This window comes from Peromyscus leucopus, unplaced genomic scaffold, assembly GCF_004664715.2.
Source record: "Peromyscus leucopus breed LL Stock unplaced genomic scaffold, UCI_PerLeu_2.1 scaffold_1668, whole genome shotgun sequence".
Taxonomy (NCBI): Eukaryota; Metazoa; Chordata; class Mammalia; order Rodentia; family Cricetidae; genus Peromyscus; species Peromyscus leucopus.
This window is the reverse complement of record NW_023504851.1, coordinates 53-11,491: the sequence shown is the minus strand read 5'-3', so window position 1 is coordinate 11,491 and position 11,439 is coordinate 53. Positions and strand designations below refer to the sequence as shown.

Below are 11,439 nucleotides of genomic sequence, written 5' to 3'. Positions count from 1 at the left end.
GCTATATTATCTGGCACCTTTGTTAAGTTCCTGTGAGTTCTTTTCAACATGCTTCAATAGTACATCACTACAGATAATATCATACCTGGGCATTACAATCCACAGTCACTAAAACGATGGGTTTAGCTTTTTGAATATGAAACATTAAACTGTATTATGAAATTTGCTATAAGACATTCCATGTGTTTAATAATATTCTAGCATTTATATTCTTTTTAAGAAATTTATTAGAGGGCTGGAGTGATGGCTTAGCAGTTAAAAGAACTTGCTGCTCTTGGAGAGGACCTGGGTTCAGTTCCCAGTACTCACAACCATCTGTAACTCCAGTTCCAGGGGATCCGATGTCCTCTTCTGGCTCTAGAAGCACCAGGTACACATGTTACATACACACATAATGTTACATACATTATTCATACACATTATAAAAGTAAAACTTAATCTTTCAACAATGTCATAGCACATTCAGGACACATAATAATTGGCTTTCACTATGGTGTTTTCATAAATGTGTACAAGACATTGTGGTCATATCAACCCTTCTATTTCCTCTCATGTCTCCTTCCCACCTCCTCCAGCTCACTCTCTCTTCCCAATTACTCTTCCTCTACTCTCACCTGAGTGTTTTTGTTAGATTATTATTGACCCAATGATTCCATTTGGGGTTATTCATGCAGTGAGGGTGAGGAATAATTTATAAGAACATGGGGTCCTTCCTAGTGTCCACACCACTGAACAAAATGTCTCTCCCCCTCCAGCACCATTAACTGCAGATAGATTCTAAGGAGCTCTGGAGCCTCATGAGCCCCTCTCCCTCTATGAAGGGAAGGTTGACAGGCCTGCTCTTGTGCAGGGATTGTGCAAGTCCTCAGAGCTGCTGAGAGTTCCTCAGCCATGTCATGGCTGGAAAGCAGTGTTCTCTCACATCCTTCTCCCCTCTGTGAGAGATTCCCGACTCTTGGATGGGGTAATGGAGATGTCTGGTTTAGTGAATGCTTTTACTCCTGTGTCTTGGGCTCATCCTTATGGGACATATTTTGGTGGCCTGGTTGGGGAACTCTCCACTTGGCTCCATGGGCCTCTCTTTCCTCTGTGGCTTATAGCAGTTCATGGAGCAGTTCACGGGCATCTGAAGATTTCTTACTGGAGAGGTTTTAAAGTGAGATGCAAAGCTCCACACTGTGAGTCTAAAAGTAATTAGCCCTTTACTCCAGCAGAGAAGTCTGCAAGTCACTGCTTAGCTTGTACCCCAATGTACCATGGGAAATACTGCAGAGAAATTAAGGTGATTTAGAGTCCCAGGACACACAACCACTTCTCAGATAGGGCCATTTCTGGGGTCAAAAGCCTCGCAATTGCTTGTGGCAGAGGGAAGTGAGACAGAAAGAATAAATGGCCAGTCCTAGTTGATTATATGAAAATACATTTGCAATGGTTTCAGAATGATTGTGTGCTAAGATTCCCTCTAAGGTCCATGACAGGAAAGCATGCAAGTGAGGTATCTGGAAGCTTCTTACATTCAGTTCTCATTGTCTGAGACAAAGGTAATATATTGAACTGGTGGCAAGACTGTCCAAGGGTCATCATGGGGAAAGAGTGAGAAGATGCCTTTGCAAGCATGAAGACCAGAATGCACATCCTAGATACTCAGTGGGGTTTCTGTTCCAAGTACTCAACAAAGTAATCCTAAGAGTCCAGCCTGCTCCTTACCTCCTTGGGATTTCCTCTTCACACACATCCAAATGCAAACAATGGCTATGATCATGAGTCCCAGGGGGATGAATATGAATATTTCCTTATATTGAAACTTGGTAGTGGGTGGAAGCTGGGTGATATTTATGGTAGTTGGAAGCTGGGTGATATTTACAGTTGGTGGAAGCTGGGTGATATCTGGGGCCCTTGATGTTGAACCTTAAAAAAAAATCAGGAAAATTGTGGATAAAGCTAAAAACACACCTCCATCAACACCTTCTCTCCCCAGGCAGCCCAAGGAACTCATGTGTAACAACCATTTTATACTTCCTGAATAGAGAGGGGAGGAGAGTTGTGTGTATGATGTCCTTGCAGAGTTTATTTCATTACTGAAGAAGCAAATATCTATCAAACCATCAAGCAATGTGACATATTTACTGTGGGTAGAACTTTCTAGATGTTGGCACAAGTGATGGAGTTTAATTGTGTCAGAGAAAGACAGTGAGACTTTTCATAGTGATGTGGAGCTGGTGCAAGGGCAGCTGTAAGTGAGGCAGAAAGGGCTGGAAGTTTACAGTGATGCAGACAGACTTGGGGCCCTTTAGCAGGCCATGTAGTGCTGGGATATCAGTTACTAGAGAATGAGAAACATTAGAAGGTGAGATGGGGAACAGAGATCCTCGTGGTCATCACTGGATCCCCAGACAGGCACACTACCAAAAAATCACTCTCTTAGTCTATCAAATTTGATGGAGTTGCCTTCTGTTAATCTAAGTAATACCTACTTGTTCTTTCCCAGGGGAGCTTTAAGAGTTCCTTGAGCCAGTGACAGAAATTTTCAGGAGGTTTTTCAGATACTTGGTTAGTTCCTCATCATTCTTCCATTCATTCATGATATCTCCAACTTCAAGACTAATCAATGTCCAGCTCATATTCATTGTGTTCAAGAGCATGAGGCAGTTTCCACTGATGTTAAATTGCAAAAAGGTACCGATGATTTGTCCTTGTTCAAGCTGACAAAGTATGATGGTCTGTAAAGTGGGGTGACCTGCAAACCACATACAAAGCCATCATTTTTCACTTTTGATAGACCCCCCCCTCAAAGATCAAGACTTTTCCCACTGGCTTATGAGCCAGCATCATTTCCACATGACTTGGTTACCCATTGGGTACCATATGCTTCCCAGACTGGGCCAATGCTCAGTTTTTTCACACAGATACAACCACCATCTCATTCCCACATGTGCTCTGCCCTTCCTCTCTCTTGCCACCTGTCTCTGCCTCTGAACTTCATCCTCCACTTACCATGGATCTTGGTCATCCTCTGTTTGGTTTCAGCCAGGTTCTTCCTGAATTCATGCCCCAAATCCTCCAGCTCTTGCACAATATCTGTCCACATTTGAGTGGCATGAACCGCGTTTCCCAGGTCACCCAAAGGTGTGGCTTTGTTGTCATCATACTGAAGGAAAGATTCTCTATCCAGTGAGCACTGTCCTTCACAACAGGGCTCTCCAGGTGTGGTATGAGTCTTGACCATGACGTTGCAACTAAGAGAGCGTGTGTCTGTGAGAGAAACATGCAGGTGAGGTCCAAAGTGGGAGCAGAAAGCCACAGGACTCATGGTTCTGAGACACCCAGAATCCCTCTGAAGGGCAAAAGGGCAGGAAAAGAAGCCTCCAGTCAAGATGTCCATCATTATCTGGATCCTTATTCTGTGCCATCTTTGACTGTCTTAAGTTGAGAAGACTCTTCAGATGCACACAGTGTCAACAGGAGGATTTATCTCACAAGCACTTTTAGTGACTTTTATCAAGTGTTGAGGAATAAAATATATTAGATAGTATCTGTTCCTGGCACTGAAAATCTACTGAACACACAGGGAAAGGAGGCATCATAGAACACGTGGTAAATTCCACATGGAGCCTGGGAGTTCAGGAAAGACCTCCTGGATAAATGCTGCAACTTGGCCTAGGAAGAGGAGCTGTCACCTGTGAGCACAGTGCTCACCCGAGTTCCCACTGGGTCCTTCACAGGACAGCACTGGACATCAGATCTCAGATTCTCCCTTGTTAAACCACACTCCTAACTCAATCGAAAGCAGAGATCTCTGTCTGTGACCTGTTTGAAGCCCCGATCTCCTCCCTTTCCTCAGGCAGTTGTTTCCAGCACACTTATGGCCCCTGGTCTCCCAGACTTTCCCTAACAGCAACAGAAGACACAATGTCCTAGAGCTGTTCTGTTCAGCAGACTGCACAAACAGGCAGGAAGTCCTAGTGAGGATGCACACAACACTCTCCTGTGTGCATGTGAGCCTGAAACCTAAAATAAATAATAATTTTTAAAGGTGCTTTTAACAAGTTTGCAATACAATTACACTAAAAAATGAAAGAGATGTTAAAAAAAAAAACACTTTCTCTCCGACCCCACACCCAAAACTTCTGCTCTGAGGTGGACTCCTGCAGGTTTGGGGACCTCCTTTCCTGTCCCCTTCAACACCTTCCTCTTCCCTTCTCCTCTCTGCCTCTTCTACCACCTGTTCTCTTCCTCTCTCACAGTTTCCCCTTCCTGCCACTCCTAAGACTTGAATTTGTCCTAGAATGGCTGGGATCCTTACTCATTCAGTACACCTCACTGAAACATTTGCTGGGCATAAACATGAGCCCTTTGGAGCAGAAAGCAGGCTTTGTGGTTGTGAACTAAAGTCACAAACTGGGTACTCTAGTAGATCAGACAGAGGAAGCATCAGTTATCCGTAAGAAAAATCTACTTAGAAGTTTGAAGAAAGGAAACTGTTTTGCTAAAGCAGGAACAGAGAATTATGAAGGTGATTTAAAGAAAGCATCCCTGATTTAACTTCCAAATAAGCACCAATAAAAAATAACAGCAACAACAATAATGATAAATGTCTTAGAAGTATTTATACACAGACCTCCAGGTTTTAGTTAGAAAAATATTTTTATAAACTCCTAAAAGTGTGTCATTGTAGTATTGATTAGACAAGGGTCTCTAAGAGGCTTGGGACTCACAAGTAGGCTAGACAGCCTTGCCACTGACCCCAGGGTTCCCCTGACTCTGCCTTCTTAGTACCAACAATAAAAGCACGCAGCACCATGCCTGGCTCTATTCCAGGAGTTCTAGGGATCAAACCTGAGTCCTCATGGTTGTGAGGCAGGTCCGCACTGGTGACTTGGTTAGGCTCCCGCTGATCCCAGTGGTGCTGAGGGCTTCACTAGCTACCCCCTCTGCTACCCTGATCTCTTCATTCATGCAGCCTTTTCCCGGCCTCCCGCGGTGACTTTCCCCTAACTTTGTCAATCCACTGAAGAGAATCAGGTAGGGACCTAAGTCCTGTGAGGAGACTGTGACCTTCCTGACTCAGTAGTCCGATGCCCCCCCTCCCCCAGTTAAATCCCAATAACTCACCAGCAGGCAGTGTAGACCCCAGACAGCTCAGTAGAACCAAAAGCCTCAGATTCTGGGAAAGATTGCACCTGGGGGCTCCAGTCTTTGTCATGGTTCCTTCCTGAGACCAGGCTACCAAGAGGCATGACTGGAGCTGCTGAGAGAATCGGAGAGTCCTCAATACAGCCTTGCAGAGGACCCTGTGCAGAGATTCCCAAAACCTGGGCACTTGGGCTGAGAATTTAATCCTTTCCTTGTTCCAGCCATGCAGGTTCCTAGTTTCCATCTTTTCCTTCATCTCTCCTGGAGTCCTTCGGGGCTGTGCAGCTCTGGTCCTCCTTCCCTGTACACTGTGATTTCTGTCAAACTCAGATGCATGCAGCCTGCGACTTTGAAAGGAGAAGGGTGGGGGCTGCGACTCTGGTCTCCTAGTGGTTTCCCCTTTCTTTGCTGTCTCCCCAGCCCGCTGGGCTTGTTCTGCTGCTCGCCAGCTCCCTCCCACTCACTGGGCTTGCCTCACTGAGGCCCTGCTCTCCTAGCTTGCCCCTCTGGCCTTGCTGGCTCCTTGCTGGTCGGTTTGCTGGAGTGAGTGCTGCTGCCTAGCTGGCCTTGAGGCTGCATTGCTCTATCCAAATCAGCCAAACTCTTCCCTCTGCTCCCACATACCCGAGATCCGCCCCCCCCCCCGCCCGCCCCTGGGCTTCGCACCGCCCAGCTTGGCCACTCTTGCCCGGCTGCCTTCTTCTGCCAGGCAGGGCGGCCGCCCCTCTCCGCAGCGCTAAGCCTGGGTCGCCCTCGCTAGTTCTGCTTCCGGATCGGCCCTGCTAGTCCTGCCGCTATCCCTCCCCCCCCCCGCTGCCACCCCGGCTCCCCTCACTCGCACTTTGGCCACCCAGAACAGCCTTGCTCCACCTGGCTGGATCCCGCTTGTCTTGCTGCCACCATGCTTGTCTTGCTGATCACGCTACACCTCGCTCGCTCAGCTGTTGCCTCACAACTTGCTCACCCCGTGGCCGCCCCGCTGCCTTCCATCTCGCCCAGCTGCCTTCTTCTACCTATCTCGCCCGGCTTCCGCCCCTCTCCGCGGCGCTCAACCTGAGTCACCCGCACTTGTCCAGCTTCCACCGGGTCTTGCTGCCATCCAGGATTGGCCTTGCTCGTCCCGCCGCTATCCCCGCCCCCTCGACCGCTCCCCTACCTCCCCTCGCTCCCCTCGCTCGCGCCGCTCCCCTTGCTCGGCCCGCACAGCCGCGCTCCGCTCCGCTAGTCCTGCTGCTATCCCTGTTCCGCTGCTACCCGCTCCCCGAGCTCGCACCACGCCCCGAGCTCGCACAGCGCCCCGAGCTCGCACCCCGCCCCGTGCTCGTCCCACGCTCCGAGCTCGCCCCGCTCCTCGAGCTCGCCCCGCTCCGCGAGCTCGCACCGCGCCCCTCTCACTCACCAGCTCTGCCTTCCTCGCTCCGATGCAGCCTTGCACAGCTCACTCGCTCAGCTGCCTCCCTTCCGCCCCCTGGCTCTCTCCGTAGCTGTTTCCTTGGGCAGCATTCTGTCCAGCTCCGCCGCACTGACCCCGCTGCCTCCTCTGGCGGCCTGGCTCAACGTGCTCTGGCAGAGTCGCTGGGCTTGGCGCACAACTGGAGGCAGAGCTGGGAGCTGCCTCTCAACGTGCTCTGGAGCTGGTGCTGGGCGTGGCAGCAAGTGGCTATAGTTCGGTGGAGCTGGTGCTGGGTGTGGCAGCAACTGGCTCTGGTATGTGTCAACCCCCCCCCCCGCTCAACTAGTTCTGGTGCCATTTGAGGGGGTTCAGCTCCCATTTTTTAAAGGGTTCCTATGAGGAGGAAAGAAGAATGAGAAACTTTAAGATTGAAAGATAGCAAAGAGGAGAAAGATAGAAACTCAGGATAGCTCCAGAAGGACCTAGGTTAATACCCAGTGATCCCTTTCTCCTCTTCAAAGGACTTTTTTTTTTGGGGGGGGGGTCGGTTTCGAGACAGGGTTTCTCTGTGTAGCTTTGCGCCTGTCCTGGAACTCCCTTTGGAGACCAGGCTGGCCTCGAGATCCGCCTGCCTCTGCTGGGATTAAAGGCGTGCGCCACCACCGCCCGGCCAAGTGGCTTGGCAGCAACTGGCTCTGGTAAAGCGGAGCTGGTGCTGGGTGTGGCGTGGCGGCAACTGGCTCTGGTATGTGTCACACCCCCCCCCCCCCCCGCTCAACTAGTTCTGGTGCCATTTGAGGGGGTTCAGCTCCCATTTTTTAAAGGGTTCCTATGAGGAGGAAAGAAGAATGAGAAACTTTAAGATTGAAAGATAGCAAAGAGGAGAAAGATTGAAACTCAGGATAGCTCCGGAAGGACCTGGGTTAATACCCAGTGATCCCTTTCTCCTCTTCAAAAGGACTTTTTTTTTGGGGGGGGGTCGGTTTCGAGACAGGGATTCTCTGTGTAGCTTTGCGCCTGTCCTGGAACTCGCTTTGGAGACCAGGCTGGCCTCGAACTCACAGAGATCCGCCTGGCTCTGCCTCCCGAGTGCTGGGATTAAAGGCGTGCGCCACCACCGCCCGGCCAAGTGGCTTGGCAGCAACTGGCTCTGGTAAAGCGGAGCTGGTGCTGGGTGTGGCGTGGCGGCAACTGGCTCTGGTATGTGTCACACCCCCCCCCCCCCGCTCAACTAGTTCTGGTGCCATTTGAGGGGTTCAGCTCCCATTTTTTAAAGGGTTCCTATGAGGAGGAAAGAAGAATGAGAAACTTTAAGATTGAAAGATAGCAAAGAGGAGAAAGATAGAAACTCAGGATAGCTCCAGAAGGACCTGGGTTAATACCCAGTGATCCCTTTCTCCTCTTCAAAAGGACTTTTTTTTTGGGGGGGTGTCGGTTTCGAGACAGGGATTCTCTGTGTAGCTTTGCGCCTGTCCTGGAACTCGCTTTGGAGACCAGGCTGGCCTCGAACTCACAGAGATCCGCCTGGCTCTGCCTCCCGAGTGCTGGGATTAAAGGCGTGCGCCACCACCGCCCGGCCAAGTGGCTTGGCAGCAACTGGCTCTGGTAAAGCGGAGCTGGTGCTGGGTGTGGCGTGGCGGCAACTGGCTCTGGTATGTGTCACACCCCCCCCCCCCGCTCAACTAGTTCTGGTGCCATTTGAGGGGGTTCAGCTCCCATTTTTTAAAGGGTTCCTATGAGGAGGAAAGAAGAATGAGAAACTTTAAGATTGAAAGATAGCAAAGAGGAGAAAGATTGAAACTCAGGATAGCTCCGGAAGGACCTGGGTTAATACCCAGTGATTCCTTTCTCCTCTTCAAAAGGACTTTTTTTTGGGGGGGGGGGTCGGTTTCGAGACAGGGATTCTCTGTGTAGCTTTGCGCCTGTCCTGGAACTCGCTTTGGAGACCAGGCTGGCCTCGAACTCACAGAGATCCGCCTGGCTCTGCCTCCCGAGTGCTGGGATTAAAGGCGTGCGCCACCACCGCCCGGCCAAGTGGCTTGGCAGCAACTGGCTCTGGTAAAGCGGAGCTGGTGCTGGGTGTGGCGTGGCGGCAACTGGCTCTGGTATGTGTCACACCCCCCCCCCCCCCCCCCCCCCGCTCAACTAGTTCTGGTGCCATTTGAGGGGGTTCAGCTCCCATTTTTTAAAGGGTTCCTATGAGGAGGAAAGAAGAATGAGAAACTTTAAGATTGAAAGATAGCAAAGAGGAGAAAGATTGAAACTCAGGATAGCTCCGGAAGGACCTGGGTTAATACCCAGTGATCCCTTTCTCCTCTTCAAAAGGACTTTTTTTTTGGGGGGGGGTCGGTTTCGAGACAGGGATTCTCTGTGTAGCTTTGCGCCTGTCCTGGAACTCGCTTTGGAGACCAGGCTGGCCTCGAACTCACAGAGATCCGCCTGGCTCTGCCTCCCGAGTGCTGGGATTAAAGGCGTGCGCCACCACCGCCCGGCCAAGTGGCTTGGCAGCAACTGGCTCTGGTAAAGCGGAGCTGGTGCTGGGTGTGGCGTGGCGGCAACTGGCTCTGGTATGTGTCACACCCCCCCCCCCCCCCCCCGCTCAACTAGTTCTGGTGCCATTTGAGGGGGTTCAGCTCCCATTTTTTAAAGGGTTCCTATGAGGAGGAAAGAAGAATGAGAAACTTTAAGATTGAAAGATAGCAAAGAGGAGAAAGATTGAAACTCAGGATAGCTCCGGAAGGACCTGGGTTAATACCCAGTGATCCCTTTCTCCTCTTCAAAAGGACTTTTTTTTTGGGGGGGGGGTCGGTTTCGAGACAGGGTTTCTCTGTGTAGCTTTGCGCCTGTCCTGGAACTCGCTTTGGAGACCAGGCTGGCCTCGAACTCACAGAGATCCGCCTGGCTCTGCCTCCCGAGTGCTGGGATTAAAGGCGTGCGCCACCACCGCCCGGCCAAAAGGACTTTTTATAACAATACCAATTGGCAGGGCAAAAGACCTCCCCTTGCTAGAGCAAAGCACACCACACAGCCAAATGTGGACCCTTCCAAACACCTGGTAACCACGCCAGTGGTCAAATCATCCCCTTATGCAGCCCTGCTGGGTAAAGCAAGCTCAGATTCTCAGACCCTGAGGAAGTTCTCACTAGGAAACCTCCGTGGGTCTCTACAATCCTACTTAGCCATGCTCCTCCTGCTGCTCTCCCAGTCCACAGGTGCCACTCAGCTCCCCTTGCACACCCTGCTCCCCTCGATCAGCTGTACTCCACCCTGCCTTGCCTCTTTAGCCCTGCTGCCTCCTTGCACAACTTGCTCATCCCGCTGCCCCCTGCTGCCCCTGCTCCCCTGGCCTGCCCTATGGCAGCTCCATTGGACAGTGCTCCATCGTGCTCAGCTGCACTGGGACCTACTGCCTCCTATCTCTCCTGGATGGCGCCCCTCTCAGCATCAGGAAGATGTAATGGAATCCAGCTAATATCACAAAATCCATCTAATATCACAAATCCTTGGAAAGGTCAAGGATTTTTTTGAAGGTCAAGCCTTAAGGAGTCTTGGTGATATTTTAGCTTTTGTATATATTAACCGGTACCTGCAATGATTTTCTTGCATGCTATATATGCTTCCAAGAAATCCTAACAGTATTTATCTGAAATACTCCTCAAGCATCCTAGACCATAATGGCTAACAGTCTCCTGACTTAAGGTAAACACCCTTCTGGAGACACTGCCTAGGGGACAGCTGGTGCATGGCTTTATTTCTTGTGCAAATGAAGCTCAGACACTCCTTCCTCTCACAGGCCAAGTGGCATTCCAGAGCATTTAACTCAGAACAAAAGGGTTTTATGCATACCAGGTGCAGTGAAGGATTAAGGCAGAACTAGCATCTAGCAGAGTTGCCCCACCTGACCAGGAAGTGGCAAGGCAGAGTTTTGGCAGATTGTAGATGGATTGGATCAGGTGAGGAGGGTAGGAGAAGAAGGAACATAAACGATGGAGGATCGGAGGAGGATGAGGTCGAAAGCAAAATAGCTTAGGACAAGAGAGGACAGAAAGAGAAGGGACAGAGAGGAGCTGAGTGTGAGAACAGAACTGAAGCTGTGTAGAGAGAACTTTGTTTTAGAGGAATAAAGTGGACAGACGTAAGAGCGTGGTGTACGTAGATTATTTTCCCACAGAATACCCCTGCCATCAATAGTGTCTCTTCTAGGCCCTTGGGAAGGAAACTAAAAGGTTGGACCTCAAAAGTTTCCAAAACTCCCTGGTGGGAGATCAGCTGCCACCCCTGCCTCACTGCCACCCTGCTGCCACTCAGCTGTTGCCCAGCTCCCCGTGGCTGCCCCATTCATTCGCCCTCTGCTGAGACCCTCCAATACCACAGAGCTGGCCTAGTTGGCCCTGGTAGCCCAGTGCTGCCACCCCATCCCCCCTCACTTGCCCCCTGCCCCCCTGCTGTGGCACTGCTTACCCAGTGGCCACCCACTTGGCCATGCTTGTCAGGGTGCAGAGCTGCTGCTGCCCCTCTAGCCCTGCTTGCTGCACACACACACACACACACACACACACACACACACACACACACACACCCTCATCTGCAGAGAGCTTCCTCTCCTTCTTCCCAGTTACCTGTAGGCTCCAGCTTTTCTTCCCAGTGCGACTTGAACTCCTCAAGCCAAGACCTGCAGTTCCCCCTGTGAGGTTTTTATTTTTAAGAAGTTGATTACATCCCTGTTTTTCTCCCACATTCCTTTCATCCATCTGGATCCAGGATCAACTTCAGTCCACTGTCTAGTGTTTGAGTCAACGTAAAACATTTTTGTGTCCATTGAGGTCAAATGTAGTTAGAGTTTTCCTGCCTTGTCCACAGTCAGGACAAATCTTTGTCACCCGCCAGTTCCACAGCTGCTCAGACCCAACCAA

The 11,439-nt window shown here is 50.6% G+C and overlaps 1 protein-coding gene across 3 annotated transcripts; it reads right to left on the bottom strand.

Moving 5' to 3' along the window:
* Window positions 1–2,478: 2,478 nt before the first annotated feature.
* LOC114689315 (retinoic acid early transcript 1E-like) lies at window positions 2,479–6,789 on the bottom strand. Of its 3 annotated transcripts, none has more exons than XM_037201850.1 (4): window positions 6,533–6,789; window positions 5,113–5,480; window positions 2,995–3,252; window positions 2,479–2,737 (listed from the first exon to the last, which is right to left on the bottom strand). In XM_037201850.1, the coding sequence occupies exons 2-4, from the start codon at window positions 5,387–5,389 to the stop codon at window positions 2,496–2,498; spliced, it is 777 nt and encodes a 258-aa protein (XP_037057745.1). In that variant the 5' UTR covers window positions 5,390–5,480; window positions 6,533–6,789; the 3' UTR covers window positions 2,479–2,495. The 3 variants fall into 3 exon arrangements, with proteins under 3 accessions (XP_037057745.1, XP_037057746.1, XP_037057748.1); XM_037201851.1 differs by having other exon boundaries at window positions 5,113–5,248; XM_037201853.1 differs by having other exon boundaries at window positions 5,113–5,245.
* Between the last annotated feature and the right edge of the window lie 4,650 nt (window positions 6,790–11,439).